Raw genomic sequence first — 20,841 nt, forward strand, 5'->3', positions numbered from 1 at the left:
TGTAACAACCTGTCAGGGAATAATCACTGCCTATCAGAGAATATGTCAATGGTCTGGTGTGTACAGCCCTAGGATTCCTTCCTAGACCTATAGAAGGACGCCACGTGTCATCCACCGTCAGACAAAACCTGACATCCGACATTCCCTGACATCCGTAAGACTCCTGAAACATCCGTTGCAGTATAAAAAGAGATGTTTTGTCCCTTACGGAGGTACGCTCACTCGTCATTTTATACTCATCTTCTACTTTTCGTCTTTTCTCTGTGTTTCTGGGGAAAAAGTACCTGACTTGAGTGTCGGAGGGCCTAACCCGAAGACTTTTTCCCTAGTTTATGGTCTCTAACGATTAGTGGGCTCGTCTGAGTGTGCAGAGAGTCCCGGCTTCATCATCTCCGTCACCACCCCCCATCATCCACTCGTGTGAGCTCTCTCGGGGGGGTGCCAGATCGACGCGGCTTCACAACGACTTTCCGTCAACACCAACGATCTCGTGACCCATCTTCATCCGACTCAATTTTCGGACGGGATCAATATATATATTTTGTTCCAAAAATGTCATTTCATATATTACATTTTTTTTTATTTGCAAAATTCTCTACAATTATTTTTATGCGTATTTCCACTGACTTTCTACCTAACATTCAACAAATGCACGCATGAAATGTCTACGGTTCACATGGGCGCGTCTCGGTAATGGCAACACATTATTTAAGTTATTTTGGTCCCTCAGTTATTAGTTTGATACGGTAAGAACTCGAGGATAAATTTTAAAAAATAAAATATATTTATCACATCAATATATCACCTTTGATATATTTAAATATTACATTTTATTTTTGTTATTCAAATCAAATAAGGCCTTGCCTGCTCCCTCTATCAATCTAATTAAACAATCTGTAATTTGTCAGCGTAAGTTTTTTATTTAGAATTACAGTTATTCCATTTAGCTTCCCAATAAAAATAAAAAATAAAAAAAAATAAAAGAATGTGGAAAATAAACTATCACGAATGAACTATCAAATAAAGAATTCTTTATTTACATTCTCTTTGCTATATACACGTGATTCAAATGGAGAGAAACGAATCTAACTAATTGAAAGGAAACGAGATGGAAATAATAAAAAAATTTAAAATCAAAACTATTAAGCATCACAGCTCTTAGCATAAACTAAGTTGGTTAATTACTGCAAGTTTTTACTCACCCCAAAGATCTGAAGTTTTAACTTGTTCAAAATTATATATACAGACAGGTGAGATTATATTAACCCTGCAGTGGTAAATAAATACTGGCAACACACAGCCGTTCTGTCCAGGAACACGTGCACAGGTTGATAATCAAGCAAGTAAATACAAAGTAAGAAATTTTAAGTAACTTGAGAGAGGAAGCTAAGTAAGAGTCGCCTGACCAGCTCCACCTAACTCGTCACACATATGCAGGCGCAGCAATTATATTACACAAGATCCATGCACGTGATGTCAGAGTACAAATCCAGACAGGTTTACTAACCTATATCTTAATTTTGTCATTCTCTAAACGTATACAATTCGATCCCTCGCATATATATGTGTGTGTGTACGTGGCAAACGCATGCTCATCTTTTGTGGTGACTGGTATCGTAGGCAAGGCGATCGAGAATGGGGAGGGCACCTTGCTGTGACAAGGCTAGCGTGAAGAAAGGGCATTGGTCTCGTGAGGAAGACAAGCAGCTCAGGGAGTACATAGAGAGGCATGGAACCGGTGGAAACTGGATCACTCTCCCTAACAAAGCTGGTGCGTGCGTGTATACGTCGATGGCCATGCAGTTTGACGTGTGAATAACAATGCGTGTTTTGTGTATTAATTGCTCAGGGCTCAACAGGTGCGGGAAAAGTTGCAGACTGAGATGGCTCAACTACCTGAAGCCCAACATCAAGCACGGGTGCTTCTCCGACGAGGAGGACAGGATCATCACCACCCTCTACGCCAGCATAGGGAGCAGGTGGTCAGTGATAGCCAGCCACCTCCCCGGGAGGACGGACAACGACATCAAGAACTACTGGAACACGAAGCTGAAGAAGAAGTTCTCAGGGATATTGATCCGCCCACAACCAAAGAGAATAAAGAGAGTTAGCCACCGCCGCCAGCAGCAGGAGTATAGCTACGGCGGCTTTCCCTCGTCGTCGGATTCTTCCGACCCCTTACTTTTGTCCTCGCCGATCGCTGCGTACCTGCTAAGCTCGCTAAATAGTGGGAACGCGGCCGGCACGGGGGACCCGGCGCAGCATCTCCCGGCGGCCCCGGTGCAGTACGGTTCCTTTAACCCCATGGAGAGCTGGGGTGGTGAGCAGGACGCCAGCAGCAGCGTGGGTTTGGAGACCTATTTCTACGGCGGCGGTGGCGGCGGCGACGGCGACGTGGCGTTGGTGGAGGTCAACCTGGAGGAGGAGTACGCTGACCAGCTGATCCCCGGCGCGGATGCGTGGCACGGCAGCAGCGCGGGGTGGAGCTCGGAGGACGGCGACGCAGCACTGAGAGAGGCAGCGTCGCGGGCCATATTGCTCGATCCGGAGGAACAGAGAGCACCGAATATGAGCTCCGGCATACGGAGCTGGAGAGATTGTAGCTACGATTCGATAGCGCATGTGATCTGTCCGACAGCGATGTGGTACTGGTAGGATTTAGGAAGTAGTGGTCTCCTTCGTCCTCGTTGTTCATATCGACGACGACATGAATGGTTGGTGCGCGGTGTGTGTGTGTGTGAGTGACGACTGTGCGGGAGGGTTTCCTGATGAGCGCGCCCGTACCGCCAATTTAATTATGCGGGGATTGTATTTGTCGGCCGTACCATTGTTCTTTAATTAGATTTCCATTAAATAGCTGCGTGAGTTTCCTCATAAAATCTGAACTATTTACACTTGTGTTTGATGGAATGATTGATTGGTTTGGTGTGCGGGGGGAGAAAGTGGGAAATAATTTACTAATGGCATTTAAATATTTTGACCAATATATATATTAGAAACCCTAACCCTAGTTGTATACTCGCATGCAAGTATTTGCCACATGCATGCATATAATTCTGGTGTCTCCACTGTCGTGAACCTCAATTAGTTAGAGAATGGTAAAATTGCTATAATAGGATAGCGATTAATTTTTAACGAGGTATATGCCCTTAAATTCTTTTTACCTTTTAACTATTTTCACAGTTGATTATAAACTGATCCTTTATTATCTCCATTCATATAATTTGGGGGACGAACTAGATATGTCCTTAGATAAATATAATTACTGTTTTTACTGCAAGGCATTTAATAATTCTTGTACCCTCGTCAGTGAAAGTGTAAAAGTTTCATGAGACAGGGTTTGCTTGCATGAAAGTGTGGTACCTGATCTTAGTGGTAAAAAAATCACTAAAAAAATGAATATGTTTGTCCCTAATATATATCCTTATCAATCTGTCGTCTTAGGAGTAATACGGAATAGATAAATCATGGATGATTATTAGTCTTGGGAATAGTGACTAACACATAAAAGAGACATTTACCTCGGTTATGATGAGATTCAAATCCCAGACCTCATGATAGCAATACATCATGTGCTAGCCACTAAACCAAGTCCAGACAGTATAATATATATATATATATATATATATATATATATATATATATATATATATATATATATATATATATATATATATATATATATATATATATATATATATATATATATATATATATATATATATATATATATATATATATATACAGATGTCTTTGCAAATTCCTACGGACTCATACGGACGTCATTTTTTTTATTTTTTAAATACCTTTTTTATCCTTCCTTCTTGCCGAAAAGCTCAACGCGCCACCGCCCGACCGCTGCCACCTGCCCACCGCCGAGCTGAGAGGAAGTCTCGGTGGCGAGGGGATCTAGTCGCGCCGGAATCAAGCCGCAATCTCGTCGAAATCTGGCGCGATCACGTTCGGTCGTGACGCGTTCGGAATCCGACCGCGATCACGCCAGATTTCGGACATGATGGCGATCGGAATTCGGCGCGATCGCAGCCGGATTCCGGCGCGATCGCGGCTGGAATTAGGCGCGAACGTGGTCGGATTCCCACGCGACTAGATCCCCTCGCCGCCGAGACTTCCTCTCAGCTCGGCGGTGGGCAGGCGGCAGCAGCCGGAATCCATGCCGCGATCCCCAATGGGTTCACCCCCTGGGCTATAGTGTGGGTGGGTCCAGGCGGTCGGAGGCCGCCAGCGGTGGGCAGCTCGGCGATGGGCAGGCGGCAGCAGCCGGAATCCATGTCGCGATCCCTGACGGGTTCACCCCTTGGGCTATAGTGTGGGTGGGTCCAGGCGGTCGAAGGCCGCCGACGGTGGGCAGCTCGGCGACGGGCAGGCGGCAGCAGCTGGAATCCATGCCGCGATCCTTGACGGGTTCACCCCCTGGGCTATAGTGTGGGTGAGTCCAAGCAGCCAAAGGCCGCCCGGCGATGGGCAGATGGCCGACGGTCGGGCGGGTGGCGGGCTCGCGAGGAGGCGCGGTGAGCTGCTTCGGTTCGACGAGAACGAAGGAAAAACATAGAAGAGAAAAATATTTTATGAAAAAAAAATGACGTGATGGGTGGTCCGTACCATTCCATACATAAAAGTCCTTAAGCTAACATTTCTCTCTCTCTCTATATATATATATATATATATATATATAACTTTAATGCTACATCAAAGTATAAAAAATTATTATTTTCTCTACATTAAAAAAAAATCTTCCAATAATTTTTTATGAGTCCTATATTGTAAATCACATATCTTTAATTTTTTTATTTAATATCTCTATATAATTTTCATTTAATATTTTAATCAATTATGATCTTTAATTTAATTTATTTATAATTTACAATTAATATATTAATTATCTTATGATTTATAATTTAATTAAATTTATAATTTTCATTTAATATTTAATTAACTTATAAACCTTAATTTAATTATAGTCATTTGCATATTTTTTAGCATTTATTTTTAAAACAATAATTTACTAACAATTTTATTAAAAATTCATATTACAACTTTATTCATTACTAACAATTTTATTAAAAATAATTCATTTTTAAGTTACTATGAAACGGTCAAATATATACAATAATACGGCATCATTAACTACGGACTCTATCTTCAAGAGAATAAACAATAGATTTGAATTTTCACTTTCAAACTTTTTTTAATTTTAAAAACGTCTTGAAAAATCTTAGCTTGGAGGGGCCCTTAATAATTGAGAAACGGAGTTACGTTTGAGAAGAGAAGAGGTACACGGGGAAAGTTGGAGAGGACACTTACTAATTGAGAATTCAATTGATTATTTCAATTTAATCAATATTTTATTCGGGCCGGGGTTTAAGTTGCATATTTGCATGCGGCAGAATCTCTGTGTATTAATCAACGGTGCATGGATTGAGCCATTGAGGGGGGGGCTTTGGATGCCTAATTGCTAGAGGTCCCACTCCCTTCTAAATTTGATACCTTGAGAGGACGTACGCGTCACAGGGTGAGTAGGGTTTGTTTTTTGTTTGGTGCCATCTCTGATACCTACTTGCTTACATGTCTGATGCCTACGGCACGTGTAGGGTTTGTGCGATGAACCATGAGTAGTACATTTCGAGGAGTCAGGAATATTTTTTTTTTTTGAAAAAAAAAGCTAAGCCAGTTATTGTCTTTGTGATTAATTTGAGGTTTAAAAGATTCTTTTAAAAAATGAACGGAGGACAATAACATAGCTAGGGAATGGAAAATTAGAGAGGTGAATGCCTCTTGTGTTTGACTTCCACTACTCATTCAATGCTCTTACTCTCGTTTAGTCTCGATAGATAGATTAGCTATCTATCTTATTTAATTAGCATGCTAACTAGATTAGCTCACCAATCCATTTGGCTTGGCCACTTACTTGATCAACATGATCCATCAACACAACTAATCGGCTTACCAGCTAGCAGATCCAACCGATAAAAGTGCCCTACTTGTCTGCCTGTCGGCGTCCCACAGAGCCAACATGTTTAGCTAATTCTACCAACTTAGTCCTTGCCCAATCTGAAGTTCCATCAATTATGATTACTTTAATCCTACAGTTAGTACTTTTTGGTGGAAAATTTCAATCAGTGTCCCCACCTCTCGCATTAAGATGGTGGAGCCCACTGACTCCGGTGGGCCCCGCCACCCCAATGCGAAAGGTGGGGAAACTAGCTACATAGGACCAAACTAATCTTTATTTGTATTGGATGTTCTTGTAATAAATCATCTAACCCCAGGTAAAGAATGAGGGGGCGTTTTATTCGGTAAAGAAATGGAAAAGGATATAAAAATAATTATAAATATTAATAAAATGAAAATAATATCTATACCTCTCATATTATTCAGGAATGACTCATTCTTCTATTTAGAGGAATGAATTCATGGGTCCCACTTTCATTTTCCTAAATCAAGCACAAGTTTTATTCCATTCTCATTTCAAATCCTTCAAATAAGTCGCCCCTGATTAATTTGAAAAATTAATTTTTTTTTAAGAGATCAGTAAAAAAAGATATTTTTGAATACCTTAATTTGAAAAAAACTTAAAAAAAAAATGGAATCATGCATGTCATAATTGAGTTTCTTGACATTCATCTGTATCTTGGAATCTAGCCAAGTTCCAAAATGGGAAGCCTGCCTAACCAATTATTGTGACAACAATCCATTCATGTTACTTACTGCAAGATAAAGTCACAATTTGATATTGTCCAGCCTCTCAAAATCTTGCTAGAATCCAAAATGGTTGGTCTACCTAAACAATTACTTTGAAAGTGATTTTTAGAAGAAACTTTAATAAGTAGAAAAATTGATGAACTCAAATAGTAATTATAAGAATAATAATTTTAAAAAAAAATCAATTCTCATAAAATTATAATCTCTGAATCATTGACATAAGTAGTTTTTTTTTTTTATTTTGTTTTACGAATAATTACTTTGCATCTATTATTTTCTCAAATAAAACCTATTACATTATTTTACTATATTCTTTACGGTAAGTTTCATAAAACATGTGGAAGCAGTTGGTTCTCATTTAGTATAAAATAATTTTTATTTGTTTAATATTTAATAAAATAAAAAATTGATCAACTATTTGTTTTTTTTCCTAAGTGCAAAGATCTCAGTTGATCTATCTAAATAAATTGATCAAACAAAAAAAGTCAGTCGATTTAGTCAATTTAAGTAGACTAGATGGTTAATGGTGCAATCAACATGAGTTAAAATTGATCATGTTGACTAAATTTAAGTTGACTCGAGTTAGATTTTAATATTGATCAATATTTTAAGTTGGTTGAGTGAAGAGTTAAGTAAGTCAAGATTAATCAAATATTTGATAATATATGAAAAGTCTAAGCGGGTCACAGTTATCAGACACTTAGTGACAGAAAATCTAATAGGGAGTTGACATGAGACGAAAAGTCCAACTAAGTGGTCGGGTCACGGTTGATCAAACACTCGGTGGTTAAAAGTCCAACAAAGAATTAACAAAGATGAAGTCCAAGTGTGTCATAGAAGAGCAGCCACTTGGAAATGAGGGAAGTCCTAATAGTTTATGTTTGACCGAATGTTAGACATGACAACAAATCCAAAAAGGTTAAGGAAGACTAGATATTTGACAATAACGAAGTCCCGATGGATTAAGGTTGACTAGTTTTGGGTAACGTAAAATCTCAGTAGGTCAAGACTGATCGGATAATGTGTAAAAAAAGTCTTGGTAGGTTGAGGTCAATCGATATCAAGTAAGGCGAAAATTCAATTGTAGTAAGGCTGAAAATGAAGTATCAATCAATTGATAGGATGTATCAATCACTAATGGAGCTAAGCCATAAAATTAGGGTTTGCTAAGGTAATCTGTGAACAATAATTTACTACAACAGCAATTGATTGATGAATTTGATTAGTCGACTAATGATATTACCATAACAAACAGAGAGTTGAAAAATTGATTATTCAACTTGACTGTTAATAATCAATCGATTGTTGGAGTGTATTAGTCTACTGATAATACTGTAGAAGTATACAGAAGGTTCAAAACTCGACTACAGGATTCAAATAATCACAAATAGTCGATGACGGGTTTAAACAGTCGAATTCGACTACTAAGTGGAAATTAGTTTGAACAATAATCTTATAAAAGAAGATGTTGAGATTCAATCAAAGTCTCACATTGAAAAGATTTAGAAAATATCATGAGTTTAAAAGGATACATGATATCTCCATTAACATGAGACATTTTGAGAAGAGTCCAAGAGCAAAACTATGAGGACTCAGGCTCAAAGTGGATAATTTCATGTCATTATGGAGATATGTGAACATCCTTTGGACACAACAAATGGTATCAGAGTCATGGTCTAGATCAGATGCCATGTGGGATGACCTTAAACGAAGTTGAGGGTGGGCCCGAAGCAGGTCAGAATGACTGGATGCTCGCAGAGAGACCCTAGAGTAGGTCAGGGTGACTAGATGCTTGTGGGGAAACGAGTAGGTCAGGGTGGCTGGATACTCATGAGGAGGCCCGAAGCAGGTCATGAGTGACTGGATACTTATGAGGAGGCCCGAAGCAGGTCATGAGTGACTGGATGAGGCTTGGAGTAGGTCAGGGTGACCAAATGCTCTCGGGAAGGCTCAGAGTAAGTCAGGATGACCAAATGTTCATGGGGAGGCTCGGAGTAGGTCAAGGTGACTGGATGCAGATGCTTGTGGGGAAGCCTGAAGTAGGTTATGAGTGACTGTATGCTCGTGGGGAGGCTCGGAGTAGGTCAGGATGACCGAATGCTCGCGGGGAGGTTCGGAGCAGGTCAAGGTGACTGGATACGGATGCTTACGGGGAGGCCTAGAGCAGGTCATGGTGACTGGATGCTCGCGGGGAGGCCCGGACCATGAGAGTAATTATGGTCCTTCATTTGAAGGGAGGATTGTTGAGATTCAATCAAAGTCCTATATTGGAAAGATTTGAGAATGATCATGGGTTTAAAAGGATGCATAATATCTTCATTAGCATGAGACCTTTTGAGGAGAGCCCAAAAGTAAAGTCATGAGAGCTTAGATTCAAAGTGAACAATATCATATCATTGTGGACACGATAGAAGATTTCAAGATGATTTGAAGTTATCGATTTTTGAGATGTTAGAGACGAAGTACTACTACATTTCCTATCATAAATAAGTAATTTGAAACATCAAAGAGGCAAACAAAATCAAAGTGTTCATTATAAAGTTGTTTTATTTTTCATTTGTATCTTTATATTACTTGTATTGTTTAGAAGAAAAGGTTGTAAAAGGTTTCTCTATCTCCATAAATTATCTAGGAAAGAGAAGGATAGTAGCGGTAATTGTTAGGACTAGGCATGAGACGTAGTCACCTTGGGAAGCGATGAACCAAATAAAATAAAACATGTTAGAACGTGCTCTTGTTTTGTTGGCATTAATTTTGATTCAAATGTTCCGTTATGCATTCAAACAGCACGAGATCAAGACGAAGCAATTGAAGCATTCACCCCTCCTTTATCTCGCACTATCCCTAACATAGATAAGCCAATCAATCCTATGCCATCCAAAGATTACTATCACATAGTAAACTTATGAACTATATATATTACTTGTTAGTGAAACTCAAACACAAAATATGATAAATTTTATAAAAAAAAAAATACACAGCATTAGGGAAACTCTACTTACATTTGGAAGAAGATGGCTAATAAAATTGTAGGACAATTAACCAGTTAATAATGAAATAGCAAATATAAGAAATTAACCAAAAGGAAAGGAAATAAAATGAAATAAGAGAAGAAATATGACCAATGAGAAATAGAGACATAGTTTCCCAAGATGTCAATTATTTCTATCTGCAGTCGGTGAAGACAGACCGCTGATGAGATCGCTTGGTTGCTGACCACAAGAAGACCTCGAGAGGGAGTTCCAAGCTATGAGTGGGCTTGCCACACCACAAAAAACAAAGGAGAAAGAAGATGTTAGTAAGCGGGCTAGGACGAGGTCCACAACATAGCCACTCTGACGCTCAAGTTAGTAAGGGAACTGACTAGCAGTAATCAAAGGACAATGATAAGAAATAGTGAAGAGTGATGGGAGATCTTACCTGCATGGGAAGAAGGAACCCCTTATATATAATGTTGTTTCTCTTAGTATGAATAACGAGGCATGTTACTAAAATAAGGTCAACTATACTGACACACTACCATCTTTCCCAAATTCTATCAAACAATTCTGCACATAGATGGTGGAAACATCCATTGTGTAGGTTGCACAGAGGATATCCGAATGATTCCTTGATAGTAGTTACGCATAGCGTTAAAAGAGTTATTGTGTCGATGGGTTGTTGGCTATTATCCCTTAACGATGGGCCTTTTGACGCTTTAAGGCCTTGATGGGCTCTAGTGATGTTTATGTAGTGGCCTTATCCTTTTCCGTTATCCGATTGGACCTTCCTCTCAAAAAGGTTTGATCGGCTATGAGAGACTAAGTATCAGTGTAGTTGAGTTGACTTTCGACAATTCAATCCTATAAGTACCACGTGATAGTTTTGATGTGATCAACCAAGTCAAGTTAGGGCATATTATCTTTTGATGTCTTGTGTCTCGGTGTGCAGGAACTTAGGAACACAATTGTCAAATGAAAGACGCAGCTAGGGAAAATGATGACACATAAGAGAGTCGACGGGTTGGGTACGTCCGAGGGATGAGACGCTGTGGAAGAGTACCTTGACGGACGAGAAGGAAGCGCGCAACGTTTCCGAGGGATGAGAAGCCAGAGCGAAAGGTTGCTTGAGAAGGTTGGAAAATGGGTTCGAGTGAGCCATATTCCGGATGGTCGAAATCATCCAAGCGAGCGGAGTCGAAGTGGAAGATCCGGATAGAAAGTCAATGTAGAGTTGACTGGAGTCTGGGCGCCCAGAGCCATTCCGAGCGCCCAAAGCTACTCCGAGCACTCGGACCTCTTTTCTGCAGCCGGGACACCTTGGTGAGACGCCCCTGGTCGAAGGAGGTTTGGGCGCCTGGAGATGTTCCAGGCACCCGAATCAGATAAAATATATTTTCGTCCATTTTGCGTTGTCGTTACGATTTGGATAAAGTTTTATCCACAGTCAGACGCCTGGAGCCCTTCCAGGCACCCAGACCGCTAGACCAGCGGGTTATAAATAGAGCTCTGGTATTCTCCTTCAGAACAACACATTTTATACTTCAATTCTAGTTCTGTCTTTAGTTTACGAGCTTAATTTCCGTGTACAAGGCTTCTTCGCCTCCGACCTTTTGTTCGAGAAGGAGATTTGCCTACTGAGCAACTTTCCTTGGAGTAGCAATCCTCTGATTGCCAACCAAATAAATCCTTTTGTCTCATATTTCTTTTATTCATTTTAGATTATTTTAGTAAAGTGTTTGTCTTATTCAAAGTTGTAAAGTCGAGAAAGGTGCTTGTTTGTTTTATCTTGTGCAAGGCAATTCACCCTCTCCTTTGCTTGTCGCAAGGGACCAACAAATGGTATCAGAGCCCAATCACTTCAAAAGGACTCACCACCGATCGAAGCACAGAAGACGATGGTCGGACCGAGCATCTACCCTCCTAAGTTCGAACGGGATTCGCTACTTGGAGAGAGAAAATTGAGGTATTCTTCAAAATAGATTTTGAATTATTAATAATTATAAAGTATGATTTTGTAGCACCGAAGGATCAACAAGGGAACGACAAAGAAGAATATCAATGGACGAAAAAGGAGCAAGCCAGCTTCGTGACAAACAACAAGATACAATTTCATCTGCTGAGTGTTTTATCGTCACAAGAAGTCAACCGAATCAGAACCTATAAGTCAACCAATGGGCTCTGAGAGAAATTCCTAGAACTACACGAAGGGACCTCGGAGGCGAAACTTGCGAGACAAGACCTGCTCCAGAACCATATCAGCAACCTCCGATTAGAAGAAGGTGAAACTGTCACACACCTCCACTCGAGGATCAAAGAACTCATCGTCAGACTCTCAAATCTCGGAAAAAGGTAACCAACCAAGATTCACTAAGGAATACGCCCAACGCTTTCACTAGAACAACTGAATGGTCATAGTAGATGCATATTACATCTCTAGGGACCTAGAGATAAGTACTTTAGAGGAATTATTTTTTATATTTAAAGTACATGAAACTAAATATGTAGATCTGAAGAAGAAGACCAAACAAAATATTGCCTTAAAGGCAAAATTTGATGAATTAGAGTCTGAAACTTCTCTTGATGATAACGAAATGACATTTATGGTAAGGAGGTTTAAAAAATTCTTTAAAGCTAATAAATTCAATCAAGTTCAAGCAAAAAGAAGAAAAAGAAGAGTGAGATGTTATCATTGAAATGAAGAAGGGCATGTCAAAGACAATTGCCCAAAACTAAAGAACAAGAATAAAGACAAGGACAAAAGACTAACCCATATGAAGCACAAAAATCTAAAGATGACATAGGACAAAATGTTGTCATCAGATTTAGAAGTCGTAGCCTATGCTGGACTTGCACTGATGGCAAGTCACCAAGAAGGTGATCAAGCAAGCATATCTGAGATGAGCATCGAGAGTATCGATGAAGGAAGAACAACGTCAGAAAAAAGCAACACTACAGGGGAGATTCAGATAATGAGATCGACAAAGTCAGGTATAATCTCTACCTCCTGACCGACTATCTAAATTTATTAAAATTTTATCAAAAAATTCATGTCAATTAGAAAATGATAATAAAAAATTATTAAAACAAAATAATAAGTTAAAAGGAACATTAGCAACATCTTGTCGATTAGAACATTTCGACAAACTAAAAAATGAAAATGAAAAATTGAAAGTAGAAATAAAAATTTTAAAGAATTCTGAATGCTCGAATATAGCTATTTCAAATTTTAAAAGACTAAACTAACACTTTAGATATTAAGGGTCAAATTAGGAGAATATCATAAAAAAATATTCTGAGAAAAATTTTGATTAATCCGGTTAGAAAGAATCTATATTGGGTTCCAAAATTATGCTTAGATTAATTGTTTATGCATGTCTTACTTTTAAATTTTGATACATATTTTTTTAAAAAAAATTAATTAACATTCTAAATAAATTGTTTTATTTAATTTCTATTTGAAATTAATTAGATATTAATTTTTTTGAGAAAGATTATAAATTACTTATCTATAGAAATTTTTTCATAATTTTCTATTCAATACATTATTTCTTATAAATTTTCTAACAAAAATTATATTTTCAATTTAATTTTTTTTGTAGAGTTATTTTTGAAAATTTTATTTTTTTTGTGAAAACTCATCTTGTCTTCCGCCAAACAAAATATTTTTGAAATTTGTTGACCGTTATTGAATTTTCTATCAAAATAGTAATTTTTAATATTAAAATTTTTTGAACGTATAATTTTTGAAAATTTATTTATTTTTTGACAAAGCAATTACTCTATTACACTTTTAGATTTTTTTTCAAGATTTGCTGAACTTAAAAATTATTTTTAACATAATTTTTAAAGAAAATATGTCTTTATATAAAAAATAATTTATTACTACTTAATTAATTTCAATTTTTTTATGAAAATTTTATCTCCACTTTAGAGATGTCTGTTTAACCGTTATAAACATTTTTATAATTTTCCTACAAGTAAAAATATTTTTTCAAATTTTTTTTTCAAAAATAGTTTATAAATTGTAAAATATAGATTTCTGAAATTTAAAGTTCATGATTTTTCTGGTATTTTTATCCCTTAGACTCTATTTTGAATTTAATTCAAGTTATACCCTTATTTTTAATGTGATCAAAGAGAAAGAATTAGAGGTTAAATCTAGGGGGAGATACATCTTGTTTTAGTTCACCCTAACTTAACTTAGTTTGCTCACATCAAAAAGGAGGAGATTGTAAGTACCCCATGGTAGTTTTGATATGATCAACTAAGTCAAGTTATGTTCTGTTGTCTTTTGATGTCTTGTGTCTAAGTGCGCAGGAACTTAGGAGTACAAGAAGTCGAGCGAAAGACGTAGTTAGCTAGAAAGAGAGCACAGAAGAGAGTCGACGAGTTCGGTGTTGGTTGCTACTGGGAATATCGTACCAGTTCCCTTGTACAAAAATTTTGTACAAGTCCTGAATCATTCCTAACAACCTATTGTGTTCTTTAGAAATTAAATTTGGAATCGTAAATGGAACTTAACATTATTGATTCCAAATTCAACTTATTTGTTCTTAGTGGTTTAGACTTGGATCACAAACGATGCTTAACATTATTGATCCAAATTCACCCATGTTACAAATTCAATTAAATATTAATTTCAGAGATTGACTTCCAGGTTAAACATGGCGAGACACTATACCTTCTTGGGTATGGGAGCATCCACCACTTCCTAGACAAAGCCTTTCAACGAAATTTAATATTTAATTTCTTTATAGTAACCCTAGGTTTAACCAAAAAGAACAATCGAATCACAAATTCGAAAAATAAAAGAAACACAAAATCAAAAACATAAATTCGATAACATGGATTCATTAGCCTCTTGTGTTTGATATTTCAAGATAAAAGGATGAACTAGTTATGATGCGGAAACTAATAACTAGTTATGCCTTTTATAGCTTATAGACCTCACGATCTTCTGTCGTATTCCTCTTCTTATCTCGGACGTCGTGTGAGTGACGATCTACCGAGACAAGAATCCACCCAAGCTTCCTTCTTCTCCAAGCAAGTTTCGCCCACCACAAGAACTCCAAGAGAAGATGAGGTTCGACCACCACCACCAAGCTCCAAGGGATATTAGAAACAAAGCCTCTTTTCTCTACTTCTTCTCCACGCAAAATCCGGCCACCAAGGACTCCCCAAGAGTTGATGCCGCCGGCCACCAAAGAAGAAGAAAAGGAGATGAAGAAGGATGAGGGTCGGGCCACACCAAGGAAGAGAGGAGACGAAATAATAGATGTATTGTTATGAGGTGAGGCACCACTACCCTCTCTTTTATATTCATTGGTATTGGCAAATAAGGAAAGTTTAATAAATAATATTTCCTTATATTCCTTGCCAATGTTTAAGAAGGAAAATTTAATTAAAAATTTTCTTATAAACTCTTAATGGCCGACCACCAGCATCCACTTCAAACAAGGAAAATTTTAAACACAAAATTAACACTTCCTAATTTGTTTCTGGAAATTTTTAAAATAAAAAATTTTCTTTTAAAATCCCCTTCATGATTGGTTATAAAAGGAAACTTTTATAAATTAAAATCTCTCTATTAAAATATGTGGATGATTACAAAAAGGAAAGTTTTCTCCAAAATTAAAATATTCCTTTTAACTACAAATAAGAAAGATATCAAATCTTTCTCTTAATCTTTTGTAGAAAACTATAAAAGGAAAGATTTATAATTTTAAAACTCTCTTTTAAAATCATGAGGATGGTTATAAAAAAAGGAAAGTTTTATCAAAAATTAAAATTTTCCTTTTAACTACAAATAAGGAAAGATATCAAACATTTCTCTTAATCTTTTGTAGAAAACTATAAAAGGAAATATTTAAATTTTAAACTCTATTTTAAAACCATGGTTTCGACATAAGAAAAGATTTAAAATAAACTCCTTTTATTTTTTATGTGGTCGGCCACCTAAGCTTGGGCTCCAAGCTAGGGTCAGCCACCACTTAGTCCATCTAAGGCTTACCTTAGCCGGTCCTTGCTTGGGCTCCAAGCTTGGTTTGGTCGACCACCTAAGGATGGGTAAGAAGGTGAGTATAGGTGGATATAAGACTTTATAACTAAGAGGCTACGACAAGGACCGAGAGGAAGAATTGGTTTTGGTCTCCCGATGAACTTGAGCTTCTCGTCTTCGCCCCGAACACCCAACTCGAGTTCATCAATAATATCTCATTCCACTAAAGAGTTATTATTGAACTACCGCACCAATCCCATATTACTATATGTGCTCTTTCTTATCATGAGTGTGTTAGTCTCCCTGTGTTTAAGATATAAAATGCTCACTAATTAAATGAGTTACTGACAACTCACTTAATTAATATCTAGCTGCAAGAGTAGTACCACTCAACTTCATCGTCATGCGGACTAAGTCCACCTGCAGGGTTTACATGACAATCCTTATGAGCTCCTCTTGGGGACATTATCAACCTAGATTACTAGAACACAATTTCCTTCTATAATCAACAACACACATTATAAATAATATCATTTCCCAACTTATCGGGCCTCTTGATTTATCGAACTAAATCTTCCTCATTGATAAGTCAAAGAAATAAATACTAGATATATGTGATTGTTATTATATCAGGATTAAGAGCTCACACTTCCACAATAACAAAGGTCTTCTTCTTTTATTCAGACAGTATAAAAAGAACTTACCTTAAATGGTTCAGCTCAATACACTCTAAGTATACTAGTGTAATTTTATAGTTAAGATAAACTAATATCAAATTGCACTACGACTATTTCAATGGTTTGTTTCTATCCATTTTAGTCGTGAGCAACTGTTTAAAATTTATAAAGAACTGATAACATTATCTTCTGTGTGTGACACCACACATCATGTTATCTACAATATAAATTAATTGAACAACTACACTTAGCATAAATGTAGACATTTGACCAATGTGATTCTTTATTTTAAAATAAATATTTACAAAAAGCTAGGCTTTTAGTATACACTCTAACATTCAGAACGTCCGAGGGACGAGACACTGTGGAAGAGTACGCTGGCGGACGAGAAGGAAGCATGCTGTATTTCTGAGAGACGAGAAGCCGGAGCGGAAGGTTGCTCGAGAAGGTCGAAAAATGGGTTCGGGTGAACCCTATTCTGGATGGTCGAAATCACTCAAGCGAGCAGAGCCGGAATAGAAGACCCAGACATAAAGTCAACATGGAGTTGATTAGAGTCCGGGTGCTCGGACCTCTTTTGTCTAACCCCCTGCCTTGGCAAGGCGCCCCTAGTCGAAGGCGGGCCTGGGGCCTGGACTAGATAAACTATATCTTCACCCATTTTGCGTAGCCACTGCGATGTGGATAAAGCTTTATCCACACCTAAGCACCCGAAGCCCTTCTAGGTGCCCAAACCACTCGATCAGTGGGCTATAAATAAAGCACTGGCCTTCTCCTTCAGAACAACACACTCTGTACTTCAATTCTAGTTCTGTCTTTAGTTTACATGCTTAATTTCCGTGTACGAGACTTTTTTGCCTCCAAAATTTTGTTTGAGAAGGAGATTTTTCTACTGAGCCAACTTTCCTTAGAGTAGCAATCCTCTGATTGCCAACTAAGTAAATCCTTTTGTCTCATACTTCTTTTCCCCCCCCCCCCCCCCCCCTCTTATCTACCGGGAGGGACCAACAAATCCCTTTGGTGGTTCTCATCTGCTTATCCAGTAGGTCCGGTCAGACATTGAGTAGCGGTAATTAAAGGATGGTGATGAGGAATAGTGAAGAGTGATGGGAGATTTTACTTACATGGGAAGAAGGAACCCCTTATATATAGTGTTGTTTCTCTTAGTATGAATAATGAGACATATTACTAAAATAAGGACAACCATACTAACACACTACCGTCTTTTCCAAATTGTACTGACTAATTCTATGCATAGACGGTGGAAGCATTCATTGTACAGGTTGCACATAGGATATTCCAGTGATTCCCTGACAGTAATTACACATGGCGTTAAAAGAGCTATTGGACCGACGAGTTGTTGGCTATTATCCATTAACGGTGAACCTTTTGGGGCTTTAAGATCTTGATGGGATCCAATGATATTTCTGCAATGACCTTATCCTTTTCTATTATCCGATCGTACCTCGTTCCCAAAAAGGTCCGATCAACTATGAGGGACTAAGTATCAATGCGATTGAGCTGACTTTCAACGATTCAATCCCTCGGGTGGTTCCCATCTGCTCGTCCAATAAGTCTAGTCGAACCTTGAGGAGAAAAGTCACGTTTATTGCATCCACAGGTCAACAGATAGAGAGCATCTACTCATAACCTGACATAGTAAATGTCCGCTTGGAGCTTGGTAGAGGAACCTGTAGGACCGTGATCGTTCGATAGAGGGGGGGTGAATATCGATTCGAAAACTCGAGTGTAAAAGTACGCAGTGGAAAAGTAAATGAACACAATTGATTTTACTTCGTTCGGAGCCTGTGACGACTCATACTCGAAGGCCCCGTGGGCCTTGACCACTTTCGTTGGGCAATCACTAGCAATTCGAATGTGATTACAAAAAGAGTACAAGAAATGCTAATGAAACAAAGCACAAAGCTGTACCGACAGAAAAGAATACTTAAGGAGCAAGGGCGCATTGTCGGAGCTTTGTTAGCGTCGCTGGAGCACAGAACAGCAAAGCAATCTGGGAATTCTGAGAGATGTGTTTTTTAGGCTCCACCCCTGGGGCTTCTTTTATATGCTGCTCCGGGCGCCTGGATCCCTTCCGGGCGCCCTGGTGCGACGTGGCAAGTCCAGTCAGGATGCTCCACGTGGCGAGGCGACGCAGAGGATAAAACTTGCCTCCGGGCGCCCGGACCACCTTTTTCCAGAGATTCCTTCTCCTGCAATACAAGGTTAGTCCGAGGCAAAATATATCCTGCAACACAGATTGTTAGCACAATGAATTAACAGAAAAAGTATGACTTAGATTCCGTCTTTCCGAGACCGGAATCTAGTCACGATCTCGACTTAGATATCCAAAATGGATCTAAGCCGGATCGACGTCTAATGTTCCCTTCCTGGGAACGCGTCCTCACAGTCACTCCCTTCAGTGACTTACCTTTACTCACCTGCCAGACGTCCGGTCAGCCCATCGACCTAGCTGGACTTCTCGCCAAGCGTCCGGTCAGCCCGTCGACCCGCTTGGACTTCTCGCCAACTATCCGGTCAGCCCGTCGACCTAGCTGGGCTTCGTGCCAGACATCCGGTCAGCCCGTCGACCTGTCTGGGCTTCTCCTGCACACTCGATCAGAGTGTTAGACAACAACAGACTAACTTAACCTGATTTGTCATTCATCAAAACCTGGGTTAAATCGTTAGTGCTAACCGCACCAACAATCTCCCCCTTTTTGATGGAATGACAACCTGGTTAAGTTAGTGAAAACATATGCAAGAAAAAAATAAGCATTTAAAGGGGTTTTTAAGTTAGTTTGTATTTTCAATTCTGGTTTAGCTAACTTAACCACCTAACCCTCCCCTTTGGCATTCATCAAAAATAAGTATGGATTAAGTAAACATAGACTTCAGTAAAAAAAATGTCAAGATAATCTGGGGGAGTTTAAACTTTTGAAAACTTATTTAAAGCATTAGCTTTTAGATTTTAGAAAAATAGCTAAGTTTAGATAAACAAAATCTCAAACACAAGTGCATAAGTTCTAAATTTCAAGATCAAATTTTAAATTTTCAAAACAAGGTTCAATTTTGAAATGCTTTTCAAATAAGTTTTCAAAAATTCCAAGACTGAGTTTGAAAAATTTATTTTTCAAAAACTGATTGAAATTTATTTTTCAACACTAAGTTTGTAAACGATTCTATTTTCAAAATTAAGGAAAATGATTTTGAGAAGCTTAGTTTGTAAACTTAAGTTTTGAAAAATCTAATTTCCACAATTTTCAATAACAAAGCAATTTTTAAAACTAAGTTTTGTAAAATTTAACGTTCAAGTCAAATTGTCAAAATTAAGTAAAATCAAATTTTAAGAACTAGATTTTTAAATTCAATTTTCAAAACTAAGTTAAATCTAATTTTCAAAATCAATTTTCAATCAAAAGTAAAACCCAATTCTTAAAAACAACTTAGTTTTATAAGAGTTAGTTTTCAAAAATAGGTTTAAGAAAATTTTATTTTTAAGAAAACATTTTTCAAACACAAATTTTAAAATATTTTAAATAAAAAAAAAATTAATTAATTCCTCCCCCTAAACCTAACATAAAATTTTGAAAATATTTTAAATAAAGGGAAAAGTTTAATTAATTCCTCCCCCTAAACCTAACATAAAATTTTGAAAATATTTGCTAAAAATATTCAAAGTAGAATTTTTTTTTAAAAAAAAATAAGATAGAATTTTCTAGAGAGATTTTAAAGAGAAGATTAAAAAAAATAGCGCTTAAGGAGATAATTAAAAAAATAAACCTCCCCCTGAATTTTATACTCCTTTAATGTATTAATCCTCCTTATTTACTACTCCCCCTTAATATAAAATTTTACTACCGTAACATATTTTCGTACCTAAGTGTTTTAGACGATTGTATAATTATCTTTATAAAATTGTTCATTTAAATTTGACTTAAACGTAATTAACGTTAGATTCAGTTGAAATAAGTGTAATGTTAAGCAAGATAAGTTGTTATTAATTCAATAATTGATCAATATTAACAATTTATTGATTGAATTTTGCTTGATTCAAAAATTTAATATAATCGAAATTTTGTATTAATTGATGAAGGTGTTAGTTATAATTTAACTTTTCATTTACTTCCTTTTAAGTTGGATTAACTTAGTTTAAAGTTGGTAGTAATTTGAAGTTAAACTCGTTATTAAACAAGGTTAAGTAAGGTTCAATTTAAGTCAAACTTTAATTATGTTTTAATAAAAATAATTAATATTTTAAAGGTTGATTAAAAAAAAGACTTAGAGTAATTTTAATATTTTTACTAAGGTTAAACCTAGGTTCTATTCAAATCAAGCTTAGTTCTCAAATAAAGTTAAACTTAAATGGTTAAGTTCTACTTATTAATTACATAATTAAGTTTAAAGTTAAAGTTAATGGAATTTAAGTTTTTAAGTTAGGTGTCTAAGTTTTAAATGAATTTAA

General features: G+C 37.2%; 1 protein-coding gene across 1 annotated transcript; it reads left to right on the top strand.

Annotated features, from left to right (window-relative positions):
- Window positions 1-1,592: 1,592 nt before the first annotated feature.
- Window positions 1,593-2,879, top strand: LOC122003967 (transcription factor MYB34-like). The gene is made up of 2 exons (XM_042558924.1): window positions 1,593-1,771; window positions 1,850-2,879. The coding sequence occupies exons 1-2, from the start codon at window positions 1,636-1,638 to the stop codon at window positions 2,653-2,655; spliced, it is 942 nt and encodes a 313-aa protein (XP_042414858.1). The 5' UTR covers window positions 1,593-1,635; the 3' UTR covers window positions 2,656-2,879.
- Window positions 2,880-20,841: the final 17,962 nt, after the last annotated feature.

Source organism: Zingiber officinale, chromosome 7B (genome assembly GCF_018446385.1).
Source record: "Zingiber officinale cultivar Zhangliang chromosome 7B, Zo_v1.1, whole genome shotgun sequence".
NCBI classification, from domain to species: Eukaryota; Viridiplantae; Streptophyta; class Magnoliopsida; order Zingiberales; family Zingiberaceae; genus Zingiber; species Zingiber officinale.

Coding starts and splice junctions, on each gene's coding strand:
- LOC122003967 (XM_042558924.1), top strand. CDS start 1,636: ATGGGGAGGGCACCTTGCTGTGACAAGGCTAGCGTGAAGAAAGGGCAT. Junction 1,772..1,849: donor CACTCTCCCTAACAAAGCTG/GTGCGTGCGTGT, acceptor TTAATTGCTCAG/GGCTCAACAGGTGCGGGAAA.